Source organism: Sinohyriopsis cumingii, chromosome 4 (genome assembly GCF_028554795.1).
Source record: "Sinohyriopsis cumingii isolate HCF-2022 chromosome 4, ASM2855479v2, whole genome shotgun sequence".
Taxonomy (NCBI): Eukaryota; Metazoa; Mollusca; class Bivalvia; order Unionida; family Unionidae; genus Sinohyriopsis; species Sinohyriopsis cumingii.
Genome location: NC_142964.1, coordinates 13,700,401 through 13,726,506, shown reverse-complemented (window position 1 = coordinate 13,726,506; position 26,106 = coordinate 13,700,401). Strand labels below are relative to the sequence as shown.

The following is a 26,106-nucleotide window of genomic DNA, read 5'->3' as shown; positions in this document are numbered from 1 at the left end:
TAACAAATTGTGTTGAAATTGCTTATTATATACCCCCTATTTCTTAAATAACAAATTGTGTTGAAATTGCTTATTATATACCGCCTATTTATTAAATAACAAATTGTGTTGAAATTGCTTATTATATACCCCCCATTTCTTAAAAAACAAATTGTGTTGAAATTGCTTATTATATACCCCCCATTTATTAAATAACAAATTGTGTTGAAATTGCTTATTATATACCGCCTATTTATTAAATAACAAATTGTGTTGAAATTGCTTATTATATACCCCCCATTTATTAAATAACAAATTGTGTTGAAATTGCTTATTATATACCGCCTATTTATTAAATAACAAATTGTGTTGAAATTGCTTATTATATACCCTCCTATTTATTAAATAACAAATTGTGTTGAAATTGCTTATTATATACCGCCTATTTATTAAATAACAAATTGTGTTGAAATTGCTTATTATATACCCCCCATTTCTTAAATAACAAATTGTGTTGAAATTGCTTATTATATACCCCCCATTTATTAAATAACAAATTGTGTTGAAATTGCTTATTATATACCCCCCATTTATTAAATAACAAATTGTGTTGAAATTGCTTATTATATACCGCCTATTTCTTAAATAACAAATTGTGTTGAAATTGCTTATTATATACCCCCCATTTATTAAATAACAAATTGTGTTGAAATTGCTTATTATATACCGCCTATTTATTAAATAACAAATTGTGTTGAAATTGCTTATTATATACCGCCTATTTATTAAATAACAAATTGTGTTGAAATTGCTTATTATATACTGCCTATTTATTAAATAACAAATTGTGTTGAAATTGCTTATTATATACCCTCCTATTTATTAAATAACAAATTGTGTTGAAATTGCTTATTATATACCCCCCATTTATTAAATAACAAATTGTGTTGAAATTGCTTATTATATACCGCCTATTTATTAAATAACAAATTGTGTTGAAATTGCTTATTATATACCCCCTATTTCTTAAATAACAAATTGTGTTGAAATTGCTTATTATATACCGCCTATTTATTAAATAACAAATTGTGTTGAAATTGCTTATTATATACCCCCTATTTCTTAAATAACAAATTGTGTTGAAATTGCTTATTATATACCCCCTATTTCTTAAATAACAAATTGTGTTGAAATTGCTTATTATATACCCCCCATTTCTTAAATAACAAATTGTGTTGAAATTGCTTATTATATACCCCCCATTTATTAAATAACAAATTGTGTTGAAATTGCTTATTATATACCCCCATTTCTTAAATAACAAACTGAGTTGAAATTGCCTATCACAAAATTAATGTGTATATAAATATGTTTCAGAATAAAACCTTGAATTAATTAATTGTATTACTGAAATGCACATCAATACTTATGATGATATGACACAATATTTGTACTGTTGTGACATGACAGACATGCTCTGAAATCATGTTGCAACAATTCTGCTGGTCCCCACATGTACTTAACAACATCCAATCAAGCCTATGGATCTTCCCATGCAATATGCTGGCATAGTACAAGTTAATTATCAGCTGTGCGTTAAATAATTAAACTAATACAGTTAACAATCAATCTCAGATGAACAATAATGCAGAAGGATAATGACAGCTGGAAAGACATGAAAACCATTAATCTGACCACAGGAATCTTCTAAGACATGGAAACCATTAATTTGACCACAGGAATCTTCTATGACCTTGACCCTGATCCTGTAAATCTATGGATCACCTGCAATCTTTGAAGAAAATTCTTGATCATATGTGTAAAATTAAATGAGGAAATACCCTGAAACACTGACAAGATTAATAGCCAATATTGTGATTGGGTGCATTCCCTTAGAAAAATTAACAAAAATCACCTTCACTTACCTCCACCACAGGTTTGTGAGCATTCAGTGAATCCAGATATCCTCCACATAAAGTTGATTCTATCAATAGTAGTGGCAATTCGAGGCTGATTTTCTATTTGATTCACACTGTCTATATCATAACTTGTTTGAGACCGTGTTCTATCATACCCTGATTGACTGTATATAGGCTGTTTTCTGTTTGCATCATCTACCCGATAATTTGCAGAAACAGAACTTGTCTCCACTCTATTTTTATCTGTCCGTAGCTGAATTTGATTTCTTGTGTCTACCTGATTAGAAGAACCTGCACGGAATCTATTTATAGCTTCCTGTGTTCCATACTGCCCTTGATTTGACTGCAAGGGTTCATAATTGGAAGTTTGTACCTCTGGGGCAATATATCGTGGATTCTGACCAAATCGGAAGCTACGTCCAAATGACTGGTCACTGGCTTCTTTATCTTTTGGCAGGGTATGTTGGGTATTTGTAAATTCTGAGCTAAAATTGGTCTGTAAAGGTGCTGTAAAATGTTGATGCCTCCTTCGATGTGCCCAAGTGGATGATGAAACAGGATCTGACTGGTATGTCTGGATCACTCGTTCCATTAATCCTGCTGGAATGGTATACTGATACTTGATGCCAGGATTTGTGCGGTAAAACAAGAGCTGAAATAAAGAACAAGATGCCTAAGTGGACCTGCTATCACCTACCTAGCTAGCATACACTAGTCTACAAAGAAAGATAGCTGTAATTTAATAAGGCCCATAACTTGGCTTGAAAGAAACCCCTGTCAGGTGCTCTCAGACATGTTATTTAACTGTAATTATCTTTTTTTTTAGCTTAATTGGATATTGTATTGCATATAGTATATGAGTATGAAAGGTGCTCACAGTAGGACTAAACTTATCAAATTTGGTTATGATATGATATGAAAGGTGCTCACAGTAGGACTAAACTTATCAGATTTGGTTATGATATGATATGAAAGGTGCTCACAGTAGGACTAAACTTATCAAATTTGGTTATGATATGATCCAGTAGAGAAATTCATTTTATGACATTCTTTGTACATATGAGCAAGAATACCTGATGGAAGATGAGCATCATTTGTAGGTTTTCCAGCTGGTTACTATGGAAAACATATCAATTCAAGGGTTGTCACCCTGAACACAATAATGACACCGCAGACCTTAAAGAACATTCATACCACATTTAATCCAAATTTAGAAGACAAACCATGGCCAGGAGTTCCAACCCATATTAATTCTGGTACATAATGTGATAAAAACCATACCTACCAAGTTTAAACCAAAACTGGTTCAGATGTTCTTTAAAAGAAATTTAAAACAGTGTTTTTACCTGCCACATTGTTGCAAGGGGAACCATCCCAAAACACAATTCTGGTGGAATATGTCCTATGAAATATTCCTAATTTCATAAAAATTATCTTAACCATTCTGATGAAGCCTGAAGCCACTTGGAAATAAATCTAACAGGACCATTTATACAAATTGCTCCAAACCAAGTTTAATATAAACTGACTGAGCCATGCTAGGATAGACATTTATAAAAGGTTTTCCATATAGCAGTTTCTATGGAAGTCACATCATTATCAAGGGAGCCACCCAGAACAAACATTTAATACAGCATGACTTAAAAAAACATTATAACCAAGTTTAATCAAACAAATTATGTAGCTGTTCTGAAGAAGTTAAAAATAGGCTTTCCATATGGTTGCTATGGCAGCCACACCTTTGTCAGTGCAGTCATACCAAATCCAGTTTTAACAAATCATGTGCTATGAAACAATCCAGCTGGTTTATCAAAATTGGGTCATGGTTGTAAAGAAAAAAATAAAAATTGTTTTTCCACCCAGTTGCTAAGGAAACCACACCACTGCTTCAGGAGCCATGCCAGACATAATTTTAATAAGCATGTCCTTATGGAAAGATTCTGACCAAGTTTGATTAAAACTGGCTAAGTTGCTTTTTGAAAACTAGTATCCATGATTACTCTGGTAGCCATACTCTTGTTAAGGGTACTACATTGAAAATTGTTTTCATACAGTCAAATTAAAAATAATAGCTCAGACATTCAAGAGAAGAAGTTGAAAACAGTCTCTCCACACAGTTGCTATGAAATCCATACCACTGCATAGGGAACCAAACAGGATGCAAGTGTAATAAATCAGGTTCCAAGAAACATTCCTACCCAGTCCAATGACACTGGCTATGTCATTTTAGAGATGTTCAAAATAAGTTTCCTGAACGGTTAGGAAGCCACACAACTGTTAGAGGAGCCACCCTAAACAAAATTTTGATATTGCATGTGCTAAGAAACATACATACCAAGTCTAATAAAAATTACCTCAGCCATTTAAAAAACATTTGAAAACAGGTCTTCCAACACTAATTGGGAAGCCAGTACCAGAACAAAATGTTCACAGAATTTTTAAATATTTCTACCAGATACAATCATAACTGGCTTAGCCATTCTGGATAAGCTGAAAATATGCTTTGAATTTTGGCTGCTATGGAATATGGAATCAACATCACTGCTAAGGGAGCCACCCTGAATAAACTTTTGGTAGAGCGTGTCCTGGGTAACATTCCTACCAAGCTTAGTTGAAATGGGCCAATGGGTTTTGAGATGAAGTTGAAAATAGCAATGTTGACAGATGTACACCTGACACAAGGTCATATAGTAGGCTCACTTGGCTAATAAAAAATGCTAGAAATACAACATTAATTGGATTAGCTGTTTAAGTAAACTTGTAAATTGTATGAACCAGTGTAATACAATGCAACACATTTTGTAGAGATACTATTTAGAATATAAATACATAAATCAGATAGGATTAAAGATATGTTATGTATATTTAATTTAATTGTTTGTCTGTTAGTTTTAAATTTTTTATTCCATTACATGCTATTGTAATGTAACATTGTTTACTGGGTTTAACATTGTCCAGAATTGAAACATAGTAACTAGTTGCTGACCCTCAAAATCAGTGACAGTTTTGGTAAACAATTTTTTTTATATCTTTCTCAGAGTATGAATCATTAAGTTTAGTCAAGGTCATACCTGGACTACATGATATGAAGCATGTGTCAATTGGTAAACAAACTTCTTTTTTTTCTCCAGAAGGTGAACTTTTGACCCCCATTCAGGAATCTGTTTTGCATTTTACTTAGTTGTATAACTAATGTTTTTGATAAAGGTTGGTCAATCGTGCTTTAACATCTGACAAGTTAGGGTGCATTATGTTGTGACCAGTTTAGGTTGAATTTTATTTTTCTTCAAATTATTGAATCAAGTGATGGTTTTCCTTGGAAATACAAAAGTGCTCTGATAATTCTTGGACAAAGACATTTACTAGAATTATTACAGAACTCAAAAACTGGAATAATATTTTCTGTGATTCAACAAGAGACTATTGACACATCCACACAACACTAACTATTACAGACATCATTGCATTCCATTTTGGATTTTCACTGGGATTTGAACTGTGATTCACTTAGAACATTTCATTGATAGGACTTGTGTTTTAATTCTTGGATTAAAATTTTGATTTAATTTGTACTACTGTGATTTTTTTTCCTCATTTATTTTAATTTGTTGTCTAGATAAATGAATTATTTGTTAAATTTTACAAAGCTTGTTGTCTTCACTCTTTTCTATGACTTTTTTTAAGAGCATAGACTCATATCAGATTAAACACAGGAAATTCCATTTAGCTTACCATAGCTATTGTTTAGCTGAATTTGTCAGTAAGACGGGTTGGAAGATACTCCATCAAATTGATCAAACACAATGAAATGGGATGTACTTACTATTGCCAATCAGGGCCATGTTATGGAATATTGGTGTTTCTCTGGGCCACATGTTGTACCACAATGGTATGACCCAGAGAAAAAATTCCTGCACAATGCTGTGAGTGTAAGTAGTATGGGAATGCCAAAATGCTGCCTTCATGACACCCTCCAAGGAAATGTTATTATAGTATGGGAATGCCAAAAGGCTGCCTTCATGCCACCCTCCAAGGAAAAGTTATTATAGTATGGGAATACCAAAAGGCTGCCTTCATGACACCCTCCAAGGAAAAGTTATTATAGTATGGGAATGCCAAAATGCCACCTTCATGACACCCTCCATTAAGGTAGGCCTAGTAAGTAGCACCAACTAGTACCTCTGGTCTTTTAGTTTCATAAAGGAATGGTCTTGATCAGTAAAAGACTGGTATGCCCTTTTTAATATGGTGATAATCCATCATGACATAGTGGTCCATAGCACCCTTGAGAGGGAGGAAAATATGCTTCCTACCATTTCTTTTCCTTTGGAGGGAAACTGAATCATAATTCCCATTAAATCAGAAAGAGCCTGAGTCGGTAGATAGGACATGAATTTCACTTCATCTTAATGTAGAAACATTCTTGAGAGTGAGGTACTGGATGAAGCCTCACTCAGTAGTTCATAGGCGATTTGGTTAATGGCCATAAAATATAAGAATAAATCTATTCTGGTGTAACAGAGCATGACACAGCTCAAAATACTTAATAATATTGGCAGGGTCAGAATCTGAACCAATTGCCATGCCTTGAAAGAATTTAAGTGTGTTGGAGATGGCACCTCTATAGCCCTTGACAGCAGATCCTAACCAAAAGGAAATAGTCAGCAATAGAAGTTAGAGAGGGACAGCTAGGATCTATGTGTTTCCTACTGCACCAATCCCAGAAGATTCTCCACCTGGCATTATAGCCCATGGATGTCAAAGCTCTCCTGGACTGAATGATGCAATTGGTAACATGGCCCAAAAACTTGTTCTGGCTAAGAGATCACTTGAAATGAGCCACGTGTAAAGGTGGGCTGTTGTGTAGGAGGGATTCTCAGTGTTGTAACTGAAAGTAAGAGACCTGAGTCGAGCAATCAGCAGGTCTAGATCACTGAACCACAAGTGATGTGGCCACAGTGGAGCTATGAGAACAAACTGAGCCGGTAAAGATATCACTGTTTGCAGAACTTGAGATAGCAGCCAGAAGGTGGGAAAATATACACAAAAAGCCTATTCCACTAGAGACTGAAGGCATCCACTGTGTCCATGTTCCTTGATCACGGACAGGAGAACCATAGCAAAGAAGTCTGTTGTTGAGTTTAGTTGAAAACAGATCCACTAGGGATCTTCCACTTGTTATGAAGGGAACCTGTCATGGGAGCAGTGAAGAGTCCATTCTGTGAGGATGGCATTGCCAGCCCTATGACAGACTCTCTTGCCCAGAATGTGGCAAACTATGAGTGCTAAGTTCTCTGAGGTGGCCCAGCAGATGAGGTTCCAGATTTCCACACAAAAGGGAGCATTTGTGCCTCCTTGCCATTAGAAATAAGCAAAGATGGACATGTTGTCCAAGGAGACCATGACACATGATCCCTTACTCTGTTAGTGCACCCTTGCAACACTAAGTGTACCTTTTTATTTCTAGGTTCTTTATGTGGAGGGATGATTCAGAGTCAAATGGCCCTGTGAAAGTATGCCCTCTGGTTTTAAATGAGTGTACCAAATGAAATCTGGTGCATCAGTTAGCAGATAGGAATGGGGATCTGGTGCATGCATGGGGACTCCAATCATGAATCTGTCCTTATTCATCCAATACTGCAATGGTGATGAAAGGCTGGTCACAGAAGTACTGGGGCTGATAGAGAATCTCTGTGAGGTTCCTCCTCCTTGTAAGGAGGAACTGCAGAGGTCACGAATGAAGCCGTCTTATTAGAACCAAGTCAGCAGTAGTGTTCAAGGTCCTCAAAGGGGCAGGTACAGTCAGGCTGACAACAATGTTTATGTTCCTAGTACCTCTAACTGAGCCAGGATTTGATCAAGCCAATCTTGTGGAACTCAAAGTTCTGATTCATTAGGAAATCCCCATGTAAACAAAGTCTTGCAATGGATGAGTTCCAATTCCTTGAGGTTGGGTAAAAATTACAACTGAGTTACTACAGACCAACAGCATAACAGATGCTGATGAAGGGACTGGATCTGAACATTGTGAATCAGCCAATCAGAGAATTGCTGTTTCCAATAATTGAGTGTAAGCCACTACTACTCCAATAACTGGGTGCTGGAAACCTTCCACTTTTCTTGGTAACCAGAAAGACAGAAAGATACAGGAATACATGGCAGGTAAATGATCATTCAGAATACTCTCAACTGCCCCATTCTGTTAAAGAGTGTGCACTTCCTCCCTCAATTTCACCAGATTGGATAGGTGAAGAAAGATGAGGGTCATGGATAGAGAAGGTGGTTCCTGAAAGTGGAGTCTGTACCCCTTACACAGGATTGAAAGCACATAAATACTGTCTATTATGCTTCACCAAGCCGCAGAAAAGAGGCCTTGGTGAGGACTGACAGGAACATTTGGGCAAGGATGTGCAGCAGGAGAGAGCCTGAGTCCCTAGGGTTGTTCTCCACCCTTTTCCTTTTGGGAAAAGGAAGGGGGAGTGAAACTGTCTCCTTTTTACCAGGTTCATTGGAAACCTCTGTTTTTCTGTCTCTTGGACTGGGACTGTTTCTGCTTGAAAAACTTGGCAGACAGCCCTTGAGGACAATTCTTACTGACCCGTTTCCTGGCCAATTGTGAAGCGCTATGAATGGATGTGAAGGATCAATGCTGATGATCCAGCAGGTCTTGAGAAGTCACAGTAGGAATGAGGCCTCCCAAAAAAGAATTTTCTGGTGAAGCAGCCCTCAGAAGGTCTTTACTGTGGTTGAGTAAGACCTCTTAGAAGTCCAGAGCAATGTTACAGTGGAAATGTGAAAGTTCTTTAAAAAAACTCATTGCAACAGAAGTGCATGTCTAGACATCTTGGCCACAGCTTCCAGCACATGTTGTAGAGTGACTGGGTCCTCTAAACAGCTGAGAAGAGGTCAGTATGTGAAGATATGGTTACAAGTATTCAGACTTTCTGTTCCAAGCTTCAATGTCTTAAACTGAAAATATTGTCCAGGTTCCACTTGAAATATCCACCTGGGATGACCAGCATCAAGTTGGGGAAGTTTGTAGGTCACTTCAGGGAATGTACCCAGTAGCTGGCAGAAGATATTAAAGATCTCAATGTTGAGGAGGGAACAGCCCAACCTTGGCATTGCCAGATTCATGGTGGGCCTGTAGAAAACCTCTGAAAACCTCTGAGCAAATTCCTCGAACATTGCAAAGTGAGATACAAGGAGAGTGGTTGTGGTTGAGCCCCCAAGATCTTTTCCAAAACTGGAAAGGATCTTGGACTATGTGCCAGGTGATTCAGAGGTTAACAGGCAATAGACTTCATTAATCACTTTATCAAGATCCACACCTCCTCTTCCACATCCAACAGAGAGAAAGGAGTGGGCAAAACAGAAGGCATCAATTGTACTTCCTCTGCATGAAACTCATTAGAGTCCAGTGGAAATATTATCATCCTGATCTAATACAAGCAGAGAGTGTATGGGCATCGCCAATTCCCTCAGTTGCACAAAACTCCACACTTCAACATGGTGAGTGGGGGCTTGAAGGACTAGCATTTGCAGAAAAGAGACAAAAATGTCAGTCTGGCCAGAATGATGTGAAACCTCTGATTTGTTTCTACCTGGTGATGATCTGATGGTGGGATACAATATGCAGCAGCACCCAAAGGGCCATAGAAGACAGTGGATTCTGAGGTTTATGGCCCCATATCCCACAGGGATTCACTGTGATAATGGGATAGGGGGGATACCATTTTTACTGGATACCCTAGCCTAGTCTGAGTCTGCTGGTTCCCAATATTGCTCAAAATGAGGTGGTAGAGGATGGAGATGGAGGATGAAATACCACATGTTCATAACGTGATGCTCAGAGGGTACAGAATCATCAACTGATGCATCACTCAAAAAGGTGTGAAAGACATCCCTCATCTTGGAAGGGTGCAACTCACTACCTCTGAAAGGATGAAAGCGGTGCATCTCCTCATTGGGAGGGAAATTGCCTGTTTCCAAACTTGTACTGAAAATGTTTAGCAGTGAACTGAGAGCTGCATCAGGCATTTAAAAAATCAATAATGGACTTCATTTAGTCTTGATGAAGTGGTGTCACAGACTTGATCAAGAGTCTTGCAGTTTTCTAAGTGTGTGAGAGTGAAATTGTAATCTCCTGTATTTGCAGATCTAAAAAAATATTTATAACGAAATACATGCATATGTGTATTTCTCTTGAGGTAAAATTTTGAGAATATTTTGGAACAATATATTCAAGAATTTTGTTATCATCATCACTTCTCCAGATTTCTTAAATACAGTAAGAGTTCAATCAAAAGACAACAGAGATCTCCATTTTTTTTTATCTTGTTCTCAAATTTTCAGTTGTTAGATTGTCATTGAAAAATGTTAAAGGACCTTTTCCTGTTCCCTAATGGCATCTTTGCATGTATTATCAAACAATGACATGCTGACCCATTTAGGAATCACTGAAGTTTTGGTATTATAACCCCAGCAACATACTGGAGTATTTTTGTTAATGGATCCATTATGTTGTCAAAGCAATCAGTTTTCAATATTGGTTTCCAGAGAAACTGAAATGTTTCCCAATCTGCCATTTTCAGTTTCCATCTCTACCCTGTCTCCAGAGATTTGAGAGTATTACTTATCAGTATACTGGAAAATGGTCAGTACAAAAAATGTCACCAACTTTCCAAGATTCAAATAAAAGTGTTGGATTGCAGAAGATCAGATGTGACAATATGTAGTAATTTATGGCATGATGAATACAGGTATATAATAGGTCAAGAGAAAAGTGAGATTGTGCTTTGAATCAAGTTCTATTGTTTTTTTCTCTCTTGCTGATATAAATTGTACAGTGGCCATCAAAGTCGCCAAGTAAAACAATATGGTCAAGGTCATATTGACTGATTGGAGTTCTTGGAAGGAGATATATTGAGCAAAATGTGAGAGGTTTGTCACTGGTTGAATTATTCTTGGTTCTTGAGCCCAGGTTACATTCCACTGGTTAGGATTTTGGTGATTGCCATAAAGGAATATTATTATTTCATCACCTGTGTTCCCCACCTGCCTCAAAGCCCAGAAAGGGGACTATGATTTAATCTCCTTTATTGCATTTCTCATGAGAATGCTATACTGGGTGATATATTCAAGACAGAAGCAACTTTAGTCAATTGACTGTTGCCTCCACCATCAGAGGTTATATCCTTTGTAATGTTCCAAGAACAACAGACTGTTTCTTTATGCAATGTTCCAAGAACAACAGACTGTTTCTTTAATCACAGCAGTGACATTTGAAATGTACTGACAACAGTAAAACTAAATATCTTTAACATAGCCACTAAAGCTTCACATGGCTAGCCAATTGAACAGATTGGTCCAATCGGACCACCATCCAGCTCAAGTTGAGGCTAAAGCAGCATGTTGCATTGATGTGGCAACCATTGGCCTCTCATCTACTCAACTACCAGGATCCTTTATTCCAATAATATGGGACACAACCCATGGCATACAGGTTGCTCTGTTTGATCTCAAGTCAATTACCAGGATCCTGTATTCCAGTGATATGGGACACAACTCATGGCAGATAGGTTGCTCTGTTTGATCTCAAGTCAATTACCAGGATCCTGTAATCCAATAATATGGGACACAACCCATGGCAGACAGGTTGCTCTGTTTGATCTCAAGTCAGTTACCAGGATCCTGTAATCCAATAATATGGGACACAACCCATGGCAGACAGGTTGCTCTGTTTGATCTCAAGTCAATTACCAGGATCCTGTATTCCAAATATATGGGACACAACCCATGGCAAACAGGTTGCCTCTGTTTGGTCTCTTCTCTACTTGACTACAAGGATCTATGTTCCAAATAACTCATGGCAAACAGGTTGCCTATGTTCAATTGCCAATTAAGACTAAGACATGCAGGAAGCCCAAAGTGGGTAGAAATTTAAAAAAAAAAGTTTGCAAAAGGAAAATTGTCTTGGGTATGTACCATATATACTTCCCAATAAGTCAAGTCCAACTGCCAACTTTGCAGACCCTGATCTGCAATCGCAAAGTGTGCTGGCAGATCTGTACCTATGCAGTTTGTTAGGAGTTATCAGTGTGCTGGCAGATCTGTACCTATGCAGTTTGTTAGGAGTTATCAGCTGAACAAATAATATATACCCTCATCTGCCAACATATTTTGTTGTTGTAAATGAGTATATACGATAAAGCACAGTTTCATGGGTCTGAGATTTACACTTCAATAATAAGCTTAAAGGTTATCTGTAAGGTCTGTATTATTTTGATACAAAGTGTAAAAATGTTTTAAATTTCCAAATAAATCTCAATTCTAGGCCATATGACATAAAAATGCAGACACCAAAAATTAAGTACCTTAAATACCAATATCTGAGACCATGAAACAGAGGCAGCATTAGGAGTATGCGGGGCCTAGGGCTGAACATGACCGCGCGGGGCCAGAGTATCGGTATCTCGATTGGTATGCTACTGAAAACACTGATTATGTCTGGACTAGATCAACTTTCATGATCTGCGTGCATTATGTGTGGCCTGTATCAGTGTTTCCAATTTAAGAGAGAATATAGCTTGACAAACTCATAAGGACTACCTTAGGCCTGAAGCGCGGGGCCCCCTCAAGAGCAGGGCCTGGGGCAGTTGCCCCACTTGCCACCCCCAAACGCCGGTCCTGCCATGAAAAAAATCCCCAATATTTTAGAACTGTACTTTTTATTGGTACCATATAGCCTGTAATGTACTGGTGTGCCATACTAGTACTGTTACTTCACTGTTACATAGTGTTCTTAATAGTATATAATTATGAATTTGCTAATTTCTGCCAAAATACTGGAAAATTATAAACCAATTATGTTATATTGTATATTTGTTAAATGTCATACCTCTATTTCACAGTTTTCATGGTATGAATACACTCGCTTATAGGTTGAGTCAAATTGCAAACAACAAAGATTCTGATCTGCTGAAGTATAATGCACCTGCAGATCAGGGTCTATGTTGTTTTCTTCTACTGATTACTCCTAACAAACTGCACAGACCCATATCTGCTGGCACATTCTGTGCTGCCAGATCTGGGTCTGTGCAGTTCGCAGTTGGTCTCTTCTTATAAGCGAGTATATACGGTAACTGAAAAACTGTTGGTTTATGCAGTTATTCTAAAAATCTCTCACTTCAAGCTTCCATGTCATGATCAAAAACTGCATTTAGACAAATTATCTGCTCATCACAATTCTATAATTATTCACACAATGAATCTTAAATGTCTTATCTAAATAATCCATCATACAGTGATGGAAATCAGATACCAATTTAAGCTACAAAATTGGCAGACTGACACAAAGATTTATTGGCAAGCAAATTTCTTTATTTCTAAGCATACTGATAACTACAAATATGAGAATGAATTGATGTTTGAAACTGCATGCAAAGAATACACTAATTTATAGTATGTTACCTCCAAAATTTAGACTCCTAATGATTTGAAATGATTATCAGATTTGTCCACATTATGGGTGGAATTTAATGAATATTCCATTACATGGGTGTTGGCCATAAGAAATGAAATTTTACCTGGATGTAAATAAGCAATAACTGATAATTGTAATCTAAACTGAAATTCTTGTTTTCTTTGTCTTTTGTTCCCTATTCTATGAGATAAAGACAAAACTATGGTAAACAAGAGCCCCTTAAAGGGACTAACACTCTACTGGCCAAAAGTATTTCCAGAAAAAAAGGATGGCAAACAAGAGTACCTTGAAAGGATTGACACTCTACTGGCCAAAAGTATTTCCAGAAAAAAAGGATGGGTAACAAGAGTACCTTGAAAGGATTGACTCTCTACTGGCCAAAAGTATTTCCAGAAAAAAAGGATGGCAAACAAGAGTACCTTGAAAGGATTGACTCTCTACTGGCCAAAAGTATTTCCAGAAAAAAAGGATGGCAAACAAGAGTACCTTGAAAGGATTGACTCTCTACTGGCCAAAAGTATTTCCAGAAAAAAGGATGGCAAACAAGAGTACCTTGAAAGGATTGACACTCTACTGGCCAAAAGTATTTCCAGAAGAAAAGGATGGCAAACAAGAGTACCTTGAAAGGATTGACTCTCTACTGGCCAAAAGTATTTCCAGAAAAAAAGATAAGTCTCTTCCCTCTGTCTTTGTAATTCTTTTAACTGCTGAATATTTAAACCCTTCTTGAGGAAAATCCAACATGTCAAAATCCAACATGTCAAATTCTAACATGTCAAAATCCAACATGTCAAATTTAGTAACTAAAATGTTTCATAACATGTCTCAGTTAACAAGTTCACAAGATCTTTGCAAATGCAGTACAAAAATGGCCTTTGACCTTTGACCTGATATCATGGTTATAAAATCATTGAACTTTCTTCACAAAATTTCAAGACATACCACCCTGCAAAGTGTAGTTAAAACTGTAAGTGATATTTTGGAAACACAGGAAGAAATTCAGGTGGTACCATTCAAGGTATGTTCTAATATATCCAAAAACCGTTTGATAAAATGTATTAATGCTGAAAAGCACAAACCTCAAAATCAACGTCAAAGTACTATCAACTTGTTCACTGGAATGTAACTATTACAAAGTTTGAACCGATTCACATGTATATGTACAAGTTATTGTTAATAAACTCATTGAAGTACCAAAATGCCAGGAACAAAATCTAATCTGAGGTCAATTATGCCTGGTTTTTGAAACTCATTTACAGACCTATGGGTATGCCGGAGGTCACCATTTACATTCAGAACATCTGTTTTCATTTGGACCAATTGTATGATATCACAAGAAGTCTTTTATTGAAAACACCATGTCATGATGACTCAGATAAAGTATTGAGAACATCTTCAAGCTACTGACAACCATGCTGGCTATACTGAAGGAAGATGGAAGACAAATGACAAACTTAATGTCAATCATTACAGAAAAAACTTAACACTGAAGATAGAAGACAAATGACAACTTAGTGTCAATCATTAGAGATAAAAGTTAACACTGAAGACAGAAGACAAATGACAACTTAACGTAAATCATTACAGATAAAAGTTAACACTGAAGATGGAAGACAAATGACAACTTAGTGTCAATCATTAGAGATAAAAGTTAACACTGAAGACAGAAGACAAATGACAACTTAATGTAAATCATTACAGATAAAAGTTAACACTGAAGATGGAAGACAAATGACAATTTAGTGTCAATCATTACAGATAACGGTTAACACTGAAGTTGGAAGTCAAATGACAACTTAGTGTCAATCATTACAGATAAAAGTTAACACGGAAGATTTAAGACAAATGACAACTCAATGTCAATCATTACCGATAAAAGTTAACATGGAAGATTTAAGACATGACAACTTAATGTCAATTAATACAGATAAAAGACAGAAGACAAATGACAACTTAATGTCAATCATTACAGATAAAACTTAATACTGGACAGAAGTCAAATGACAACTTAGTGTCAATCATTACAGATAAAAGATGGAAGACAAATGACAACTTAGTGTCAATAATTACAGATAAAAGATGGAAGTCAAATGAGAACTTAATGTCAATCATTACAGATAAAAGACAGAAGACAAATGACAACTTAGTGTCAATCATTACAGATAAAAGTTAACACTGAAGATGGATGACAAATGACAACTTAATGTCAATCATTACAGATAAAATTTAACACTGAAGACAGAAGACAAATGACAACTTAGTGTCAATCATTACAGATAAAAGTCAACACTGAAAATGGATGACAAATGACAACTTAATGTCAATTATTAGAGATAAAAGTTAACACTGAAGACAGAAGACAAATGACAACTTAATGTCAATCATTATAGATAAAAGTTTACACTGAAGATGGAAGTCAAATGACAACTTAATATCAATCATTAGAGATAAAAGATGGAAGTCAAATGACAACTTAATGTCGATCATTAGAGATAAAAGATGGAAGACAAATGACAACTTAAATGTCAATCATTACATATAAAAGTTAACACTGAAGACAGAAAACAAATGACAACTTAGTGTCAATCATTACAGATAAAAGTTAACACTGAAGATGGAAGTCAAATGACAACTTAGTGTCAATCATTACAGATAAAAGTTAACACTGAAGATGGAAGTCAAATGACAACTTAATGTCAATCATTACAGATAGAAGTTATCATAGAAGACAAAAAGAGGTGGTGACTCAGACTGAGCGGTTGCATTTGTGTTTTTCTTTTTTTGACAATCTGTCTAAAATCTACAGAAATTTTGAAACAGATGGTTGCTGAAACACTCAAACTTGAAGTTATATTAAGCATTCCTAACCCCATTTTTACGTCTCTCCAAGAATGTGTGAGAAATGTCTCAATCTTCATTAAATAAATGACTGAAATTGTGCTTGGGAAAATAAAAGAATGGCATAATACTAGACAGTTACAGAAATTAAAAGGCAAACAGAAACTGAAGGTGACACTGTCTCAATTTCATGGCCAATACTGGTCTGTTGCATAACTGATTACAATTTCAACTTAGGTCAGTTTCTTGTCATCAGCTGATAAATAAATGTGCAGTATGACAGGATATTTCCATACCTCTCAATGACGTTCTACCCTTGTCAATAAGAAAGAAATGAGGATCAGTCAAAAAAGTAAATGGGAGCAGGAAGGATGCACAAAAATGGGCAAATGTCATAAAGTGACTGGAGCTCATGCTAATACTGGTTCTTTTCTTGTCAGTAAATCTTACAAATGGCACAAAGAACCCTTGTAATGAAAACAAGGAATAATTTATGATATTTACCACTGAGATTAACTGTTCTTTGCTGCACCTGAAAATGTCAGTTCACAAATTGCAACCATTACTTTTAAAAAAGGCTGGGGACAAAATAAGAGTCTAGGTAGATTTACCTCTAATATTCACATAAACTTTAAATTAATAGGAGAGAGAGAGAGATAAAGCAAGTGATTTTTTAATATTTAATATTTGTCTTTAAAAAATACAGTCATTTTATGGAAGCAAGGTGAAGACAATTTTTTAAATTTTTTTTATTAACCCTGAAATAGGTCGACCACGGGGTCAGGGAACCATCCCAAGGTCACCTTACATTCAAACATTTCTGGTCATGAGATAATCTAGGGATAATAAATATAATCTACAGAAAAAGAAAACACACACACACGCATATACACATGCATATGGCACACAATCTAGGTGACGTGGACTTTGTGATATTACAGTATTTTGTTCCTGTTAACCATCTCGTCAGATACAAGTTACATATTCATTACTGAGGTCCATTTTTGAACAAATTGGTGAAGAAACTTATGTTAATGTTATTTAAAATAATTATGAATAATCATCAATTGTAGTGCAATACCATCTTGTCAAAAAATCAGGTCGCTAATATCTGGCAGTAACTATCCTTATTTGTCCATTCTATTTTCCCACTGCTATATAATGTACAACTCACAATGTTTATTTGAATCCTTCTGACATCAAATTTCTCTGCAGTAATTAAAGGACTCGTTTACTCAAATTGCATTCACATTTCATTTGAAATTGAGGTTATCTGACATTCTGCACCTTTGCAACAATTTATTTCTCCATTAGCAATTTGTAGTTTATACAAAATGCTACATTTACAAAAAAGGAAGCAAGCTTGTCACATGATTAATAATTTTTAGTTTGGTAACCTTTCAAATACATTTCATTATCTAAGAGAAAGAATTGTCGATGGCTAACAGACCATTTTTACTTCATGGCAACCAGACGTCATACTGCCTTGAGCCGAACAGTACCATGCTTTTTATTGGTTATTTTTTGTCATCTGGATAATTCTTTTTGGTGCTAATAATAGTTATCAGTCAATGTGACAAAATTAAAGAACTATTGAACAAAGCAATAAGGACAAGTGGATTACATGTACTTACCTGTTTATATGGATTAAAGTTTGGTACTTATCGGCATGCTAAAACAAACATCAATGTTTCAATTTAGAAATCATCAAATCGTCATGAGATTTCCATCTGTAAATCCCAAAATCCCATTAAATGGCTTCTTATAAGGGGTAAATTTGATGGTTTTGCACTTTCTCTTTGTGTGTGTGCAAGTGTGATTTGGATTTTTAATGCAGCTTTAATACTTTTTCAGTCATATCGCTATGATGTATGCACTATGGCAGTCTATAGTGATGTCATGCAATGGGGCATCATGCTGCAGGCATGTAGCAAATTACCATTATATTCACAAAATATTGTACATACTTTAAACAAGAGGCCCCAAAAAGTCCATGCAAATTACCACTATATTCACAAGTGGTGTACATACTTTAAACAAGAGGCCCCAAAAAGTCCATGCAAATTACCACTATATTCACAAGTGGTGTACATACTTTAAACAAGAGGCCCCAAAAAGTCCATGCAAATCACCACTATATTCACACAAGTATTGTACATACTTTAAATAAGAGGCCAAAAAAAGTCCCTGCCAATTACCACTATATTCACAAACGTATTGTACATACTTTAAACAAGATAATGCATACAAATGCTGGTATGAGGAACTTGACTGAAAGCAATATTTCACATCCAATTTTAATCATACTTATGTCATCAAGATCTTGGATTGATCTGATAATGAGCAGGATTCACATACATCAAAAGAGACAATCTTACCATATGTCTGACATTGTTACCACATGTCTGACATTGTTACCACATGTCTGACATTGTTACCACATGTCTGACATTGTTACCATATGTCTGACATTGTTACCACATGTCTGACGTTGTTACCACATGTCTGACATTGTTACCACATGTCTGACATTGTTACCACATGTCTGACATTGTTACCACATGTCTGACATTGTTACCACATGTCTGACATTGTTACCACACTAGGAGTATGATCAAGACCATGTACAACTTGAATAATAAGATACATGCATATTAATGAGTTGATCTTACATCTGATTGGCTGAGCTTGTTAACACTCTGTAAGCAATGTTCCCTCTAAGCTGCATGTGTGTGCAGCTGCGCAGCTGCTCAGACATCCCCATGCATCGCATTTGACAAAGATCTAAGGATTTTGCTCAAGTCACCATTATGCTTGCACAATGCAGCATACATAGAATGCACCTCTACCATTCGCTTAGACGGAACATTGTCTGTAAGTAATATTTCAGATCAGATTCTGATCTAAGGTGAAATGTCCGCATATATCACCCAAATCCTGGACGAGTTTGGTAATGAGCATGATCGGTGAAAGCCCCATGTTAATATAACAATGCTATCTGGAGAAAAGAAATTTGTTAAGACTGTCATAGTGAAGGTCATATTAGATATCAGATTGCCACCATCTTCATTTAGGACCAACAAAACATCATCAGAAGTCGTATGGTTAAAACCAAATGTCAATATGATGTTTCATTCATTCAGAAGGAGAAATGATATTAAGATTCTCAAGATGGCCAAAGTGGTGGCCATATTGGATGTATGAACGACAATATTTTAGGCTGAACAATACTATGGGATGAATGTGTGTCAACAGTTTCATGGCAGTCTTCTATGCAGTTTAGAGGAAGTAGATAACAAAGTAGATAACAAACAGATGGATGAATGATAGATGACAGTAGATGACAGACCATATGATAAACTTATCTGGTTTATGACCATATGGCTAGAGAAAGAAAGACAAGAAAAAGAAGAAACAAAATCCATAGAAAAATACATCTTGAAATAAAATACAGTTTTGTCTGCGTGATGCAGTTAAACAGGGGGCATAACTTTGTACGAGTAATCATTGGTCTCTTGAATCCAATTTAACTGTAGTATGGTCTTTACCATGTACTTACTAGAAGATCAACAGCTTCTGATGTTGGTCCCTTGGCCCTTATACACTCTCCTGGACAGTTGCCATGGAAACGGCCATAGGTAAAGTTTGTGCCAGCAGCAAAATAAGTCCCTGTGTGTACTAGCCTCCAATCACCATTGATGAAATAGCTACCATTCGTCAGCTGCATTGCTGAAAAGAGGGGTAGTCATTCTAAGAATTTTATTCTTCATTAAAGACAGAATTCAGCTGATGACACCACCCACCCCAAAGTAAACAAGAACATGAAAATGTCTGTATTTATTTTAAAAAATAAAATATCTAAATTTGTTCAAAGGTTGAGAATTTTTGCAATCTCTTATTTCTACCATCAAGAGGTTTATTCACTAAGCACATAAATTATTCCTGCTGAGACTCATTGATTAAGCATTGTAAACATTATTAATAAACCAGGTTCAAGTGATATCTAGGTAACCTATGATAAAAAACTGATAAATAAGGTCAGAAATTTCCAAAAAGTGAGAAACTTTTATTTACATTTGCAGCAAAAGGCCAAGCACTTTAACCCAAATCAGTGACATACATTTTTACCATATTATTTCAAATGTGAGTTAACAAGGTAACAGATAAATGATGAAAACATCCACATAAATATTAACTTTTTAATGTTCATATTTCCAGCTACTGTTCATTCATCTGAAATTTTAAAAGTAGACTAGGATTAGTGTGGCATGGTAGGCATACATAAATGAATCACCTCAAAACATTAGAGTCAACCACCATGTTTAACCTGCATCTCTTACACATCAACCAGGAACACCATACATAAGGCCATGAGGAGCTATGCTGTTTGGATAAAATCACAGACTGCACAGGTTAGGGTCTCATCAGCAAATGCATCCATGCATTGGCAAATCTGAGCTGACATTTCAAATTAGGGCAGTTTTGCACTTTACCCTGGATTTAATACTCTCCTGCAATGGAGCCATGGTGGTTTTATGATATAGTGTTGGACTTACAATGCAAGGGTCATAACCCAGGCCAGGTCGAGTTGACTGCCTCTATGTGTCCATGGAAATGAACTTAGGGCCCAATACCTCAGTATGCAATAGCCAATAATATGTTAAATGTACCCTTGAAACCAAGCAAAACTCCCAGAGTGATTTGTACAGAGATACATAAAGTATTCCCCTAACATTTCAACATGCAGTACTATATAGGCAGCATAACAGTGATCTAAACAAGAAAGTATATGTGGCAGTTCAGATAGACATTTTCACCTGCTGTCACACAAAATCTTGATTTACTATGCTTGGCTGACAGAAAAGAGACAGATTAATTGTAATCCAATTTGCTACATAATATCTTAAGTTTGATATAGAAGAGTCCACTAACTGTTTGACCCGCAAGTGAAGAGAGTAGCTGTCAGTAAAAAAGACACTCCTATCAACCTAATCATGCAATCTGACACAGTGTGGATGTGAGAAACCTGGGGTACATCCTACTTGATAACAAACCTTTCACTGCTCCACATTAAATTTTACCAAATACCATATATATACATTTACTTTTTATGGTGGGACTGATAAGTGCAGCAATATTTTACTATCTCATGAAAGAGTTATACATGTTGTAGATTGCATTTATAAACAAAGAATATTCACATTGCATAAAAGAAGTCAAAAGACTGGAGATAAGAAATAAATAAAGAGAAAATAAAACAAGATGCCCAAAATGGTCTGAATTTGCTCACATCTGACATCTGCCTCAGGACTGGAACCAGCCAGATTAGGATGAAATACTAAATATATATTTAACCCATTTCATATGGAAGAGATGGTTCTGTTGTATGCTGACACATTTCATCAACCACTTTGCAGAAGTGTTAATTTATCTGCGTAATAAATCATTAATTTTACATGTACTCTTTTGAAAATAAAGAAATACAGGTAGAAGGTACACAAATGCTACATCATACAGTGAATGTACAAGTTTAAACAAAACCCATAAAATTTGATTTAAAAATCAAATTTTAATATGCAGAGATTGATACTGCAATGGCCAGTATTGAAGAGGCAGTGGTGGCAGCAATATTATAGACAATATCATGTGGAATATTGACATTCTAGGCAGTGGTGATCATTATCTTTATATTGACATTTGGTGATCATTATCTTTATATTGACATTTAGTGATCATTATCTTTATATTGAAATTTGGTGATCATTATCATTATATTGACATTTGGTGATCATTATCTTTATATTGACATTTGGTGATCATTATCTTTATATTGACATTTGGTGATCATTATCATTATATTGACATTTGGTGATCATTATCTTTATATTGACATTTGGTGATCATTATCTTTATATTGACATTTAGTGATCATTATCTTTATATTGAAATTTGGTGATCATTATCATTATATTGACATTTGGTGATCATTATCTTTATATTGACATTTGGTGATCATTATCTTTATATTGACATTTGGTGATCATTATCTTTATATTGACATTTGGTGATCATTATCTTTATATTGACATTTGGTGATCATTATCCTTATATTGACATTTAGTGATCATTATCATTATATTGACATTTGGTGATCATTATCTTTATATTGACATTTAGTGATCATTATCTTTATATTGAAATTTGGTGATCATTATCATTATATTGACATTTGGTGATCATTATCTTTATATTGACATTTGGTGATCATTATCATTATATTGACATTTGGTGATCATTATCTTTATATTGACATTTGGTGATCATTATCTTTATATTGACATTTGGTGATCATTATCCTTATATTGACATTTAGTGATCATTATCATTATATTGACATTTGGTGATCATTATCTTTATATTGACATTTAGTGATCATTATCTTTATATTGAAATTTGGTGATCATTATCATTATATTGACATTTGGTGATCATTATCTTTATATTGACATTTGGTGATCATTATCATTATATTGACATTTGGTGATCATTATCTTTATATTGACATTTGGTGATCATTATCTTTATATTGACATTTGGTGATCATTATCCTTATATTGACATTTAGTGATCATTATCATTATATTGACATTTGGTGATCATTATCTTTATATTGACATTTGGTGATCATTATCCTTATATTGACATTTGGTGATCATTATCTTTATATTGACATTTGGTGATCATTATCTTTATATTGACATTTGGTGATCATTATCTTTATATTGACATTTGGTGATCATTATCTTTGTATTGACATTTGGTGATCATTATCATTATATTGACATTTGGTGATCATTATCTTTGTATTGACATTTGGTGATCATTATCATTATATTGACATTTGGTGATCACTATCTTTATATTGACATTTGGTGATCATTATCATTATATTGACATTTGGTGATCACTATCTTTATATTGACATTTGGTGATCATTGTCATTATATTGACATTTGGTGATCACTATCTTTATATTGACATTTGGTGATCATTATCATTATATTGGCATTTGGTGATCACTATCTTTATATTGACATTTGGTGATCATTATCATTATATTGACATTTGGTGATCATTATCTTTATATTGACATTTGGTGATCATTATCTTTATATTGACATTTGGTGATCATTATCTTTATATTGACATTTGGTGATCATTATCTTTATATTGACATTTGGTGATCATTATCTTTATATTGACATTTGGTGATCATTATCTTTATATTGACATTTGGTGATCATTATCTTTATATTGACATTTAGTGATCATTATCATTATATTGACATTTGGTGATCATTATCTTTATATTGACATTTGGTGATCATTATCTTTATATTGAAATTTGGTGATCATTATCATTATATTGACATTTGGTGATCATTATCTTTATATTGACATTTGGTGATCATTATCATTATATTGACATTTGGTGATCATTATCTTTATATTGACATTTGGTGATCATTATCTTTATATTGACATTTGGTGATCATTATCTTTATATTGACATTTAGTGATCATTATCATTATATTGACATTTGGTGATCATTATCTTTATATTGACATTTGGTGATCATTATCCTTATATTGACATTTGGTGATCATTATCTTTATATTGACATTTGGTGATCATTATCTTTGTATTGACATTTGGTGATCATTATCATTATATTGACATTTGGTGATCATTATCTTTGTATTGACATTTGGTGATCATTATCATTATATTGACATTTGGTGATCACTATCTTTATATTGACATTTGGTGATCATTATCATTATATTGACATTTGGTGATCACTATCTTTATATTGACATTTGGTGATCATTATCATTATATTGACATTTGGTGATCACTATCTTTATATTGACATTTGGTGATCATTATCATTATATTGGCATTTGGTGATCACTATCTTTATATTGACATTTGGTGATCATTATCATTATATTGACATTTGGTGATCATTATCTTTATATTGACATTTGGTGATCATTATCTTTATATTGACATTTGGTGATCATTATCTTTATATTGACATTTGGTGATCATTATCTTTATATTGACATTTGGTGATCATTATCTTTATATTGACATTTGGTGATCATTATCTTTATATTGACATTTGGTGATCATTATCTTTATATTGACATTTAGTGATCATTATCATTATATTGACATTTGGTGATCATTATCTTTATATTGACATTTGGTGATCATTATCTTTATATTGACATTTGGTGATCATTATCTTTATATTGACATTTGGTGATCATTATCTTTACATTGACATTTGGTGATCATTATCATTACATTGACATTTGGTGATCATTATCTTTACATTGACATTTGGTGATCATTATCTTTACATTGACGTTTGGTGATCATTATCATTACATTGACATTTGGTGATCATTATCATTAGATTGACATTTGGTGATCATTATCTTTACATTGACATTTGGTGATCATTATCTTTATATTGACATTTGGTGATCATTATCCTTATATTGACATTTGGTGATCATTATCTTTATATTGACATTTGGTGATCATTATCTTTATATTGACATTTGGTGATCATTATCCTTATATTGACATTTAGTGATCATTATCATTATATTGACATTTGGTGATCATTATCTTTATATTGACATTTGGTGATCATTATCCTTATATTGACATTTGGTGATCATTATCTTTATATTGACATTTGGTGATCATTATCTTTGTATTGACATTTGGTGATCATTATCTTTATATTGACATTTGGTGATCATTATCTTTGTATTGACATTTGGTGATCATTATCATTATATTGACATTTGGTGATCATTATCTTTGTATTGACATTTGGTGATCATTATCATTATATTGACATTTGGTGATCACTATCTTTATATTGACATTTGGTGATCATTATCATTATATTGACATTTGGTGATCACTATCTTTATATTAACATTTGGTGATCATTATCATTATATTGACATTTGGTGATCACTATCTTTATATTGACATTTGGTGATCATTATCATTATATTGACATTTGGTGATCACTATCTTTATATTGACATTTGGTGATCATTATCAATATATTGGCATTTGGTGATCACTATCTTTATATTGACATTTGGTGATCATTATCATTATATTGGCATTTGGTGATCATTATCTTTATATTGACATTTGGTGATCATTATCATTATATTGACATTTGGTGATCATTATCTTTATATTGACATTTGGTGATCATTATCATTATATTGACATTTGGTGATCATTATCATTATATTGACATTTGGTGATCATTATCTTTATATTGACATTTGGTGATCATTATCATTATATTGACATTTGGTGATCATTATCTTTATATTGACATTTGGTGATCATTATCATTATATTGACATTTGGTGATCATTATCTTTATATTGACATTTGGTGATCATTATCATTATATTGACATTTGGTGATCATTATCTTTATATTGACATTTGGTGATCATTATCATTATATTGACATTTGGTGATCATTATCTTTATATTGACATTTGGTGATCATTATCATTATATTGACATTTGGTGATCATTATCTTTATATTGACATTTGGTGATCATTATCATTATATTGACATTTGGTGATCATTATCATTATATTGACATTTGGTGATCATTATCTTTATATTGACATTTGGTGATCATTATCTTTACATTGACATTTGGTGATCATTATCTTTATATTGACATTTGGTGATCATTATCTTTACATTGACATTTGGTGATCATTATCATTACATTGACATTTGGTGATCATTATCA

The 26,106-nt window shown here is 34.3% G+C and overlaps 1 protein-coding gene across 1 annotated transcript in view; it reads right to left on the bottom strand.

The window, feature by feature from the left end:
• The window catches only part of LOC149800640 (thrombospondin type-1 domain-containing protein 4-like), a 316,301-nt gene that overhangs the window by 121,256 nt on the left and 168,939 nt on the right, over window positions 1-26,106 (bottom strand). Inside the window, exons 3-4 of the mRNA XM_089954650.1 lie at window positions 19,781-19,950; window positions 1,905-2,550 (exon numbers count right to left, since the gene is read on the bottom strand). Coding sequence (XP_089810776.1) covers window positions 1,905-2,550; window positions 19,781-19,950 — 816 coding nt within the window. The remainder of the gene's footprint in view (window positions 1-1,904; window positions 2,551-19,780; window positions 19,951-26,106) is intronic.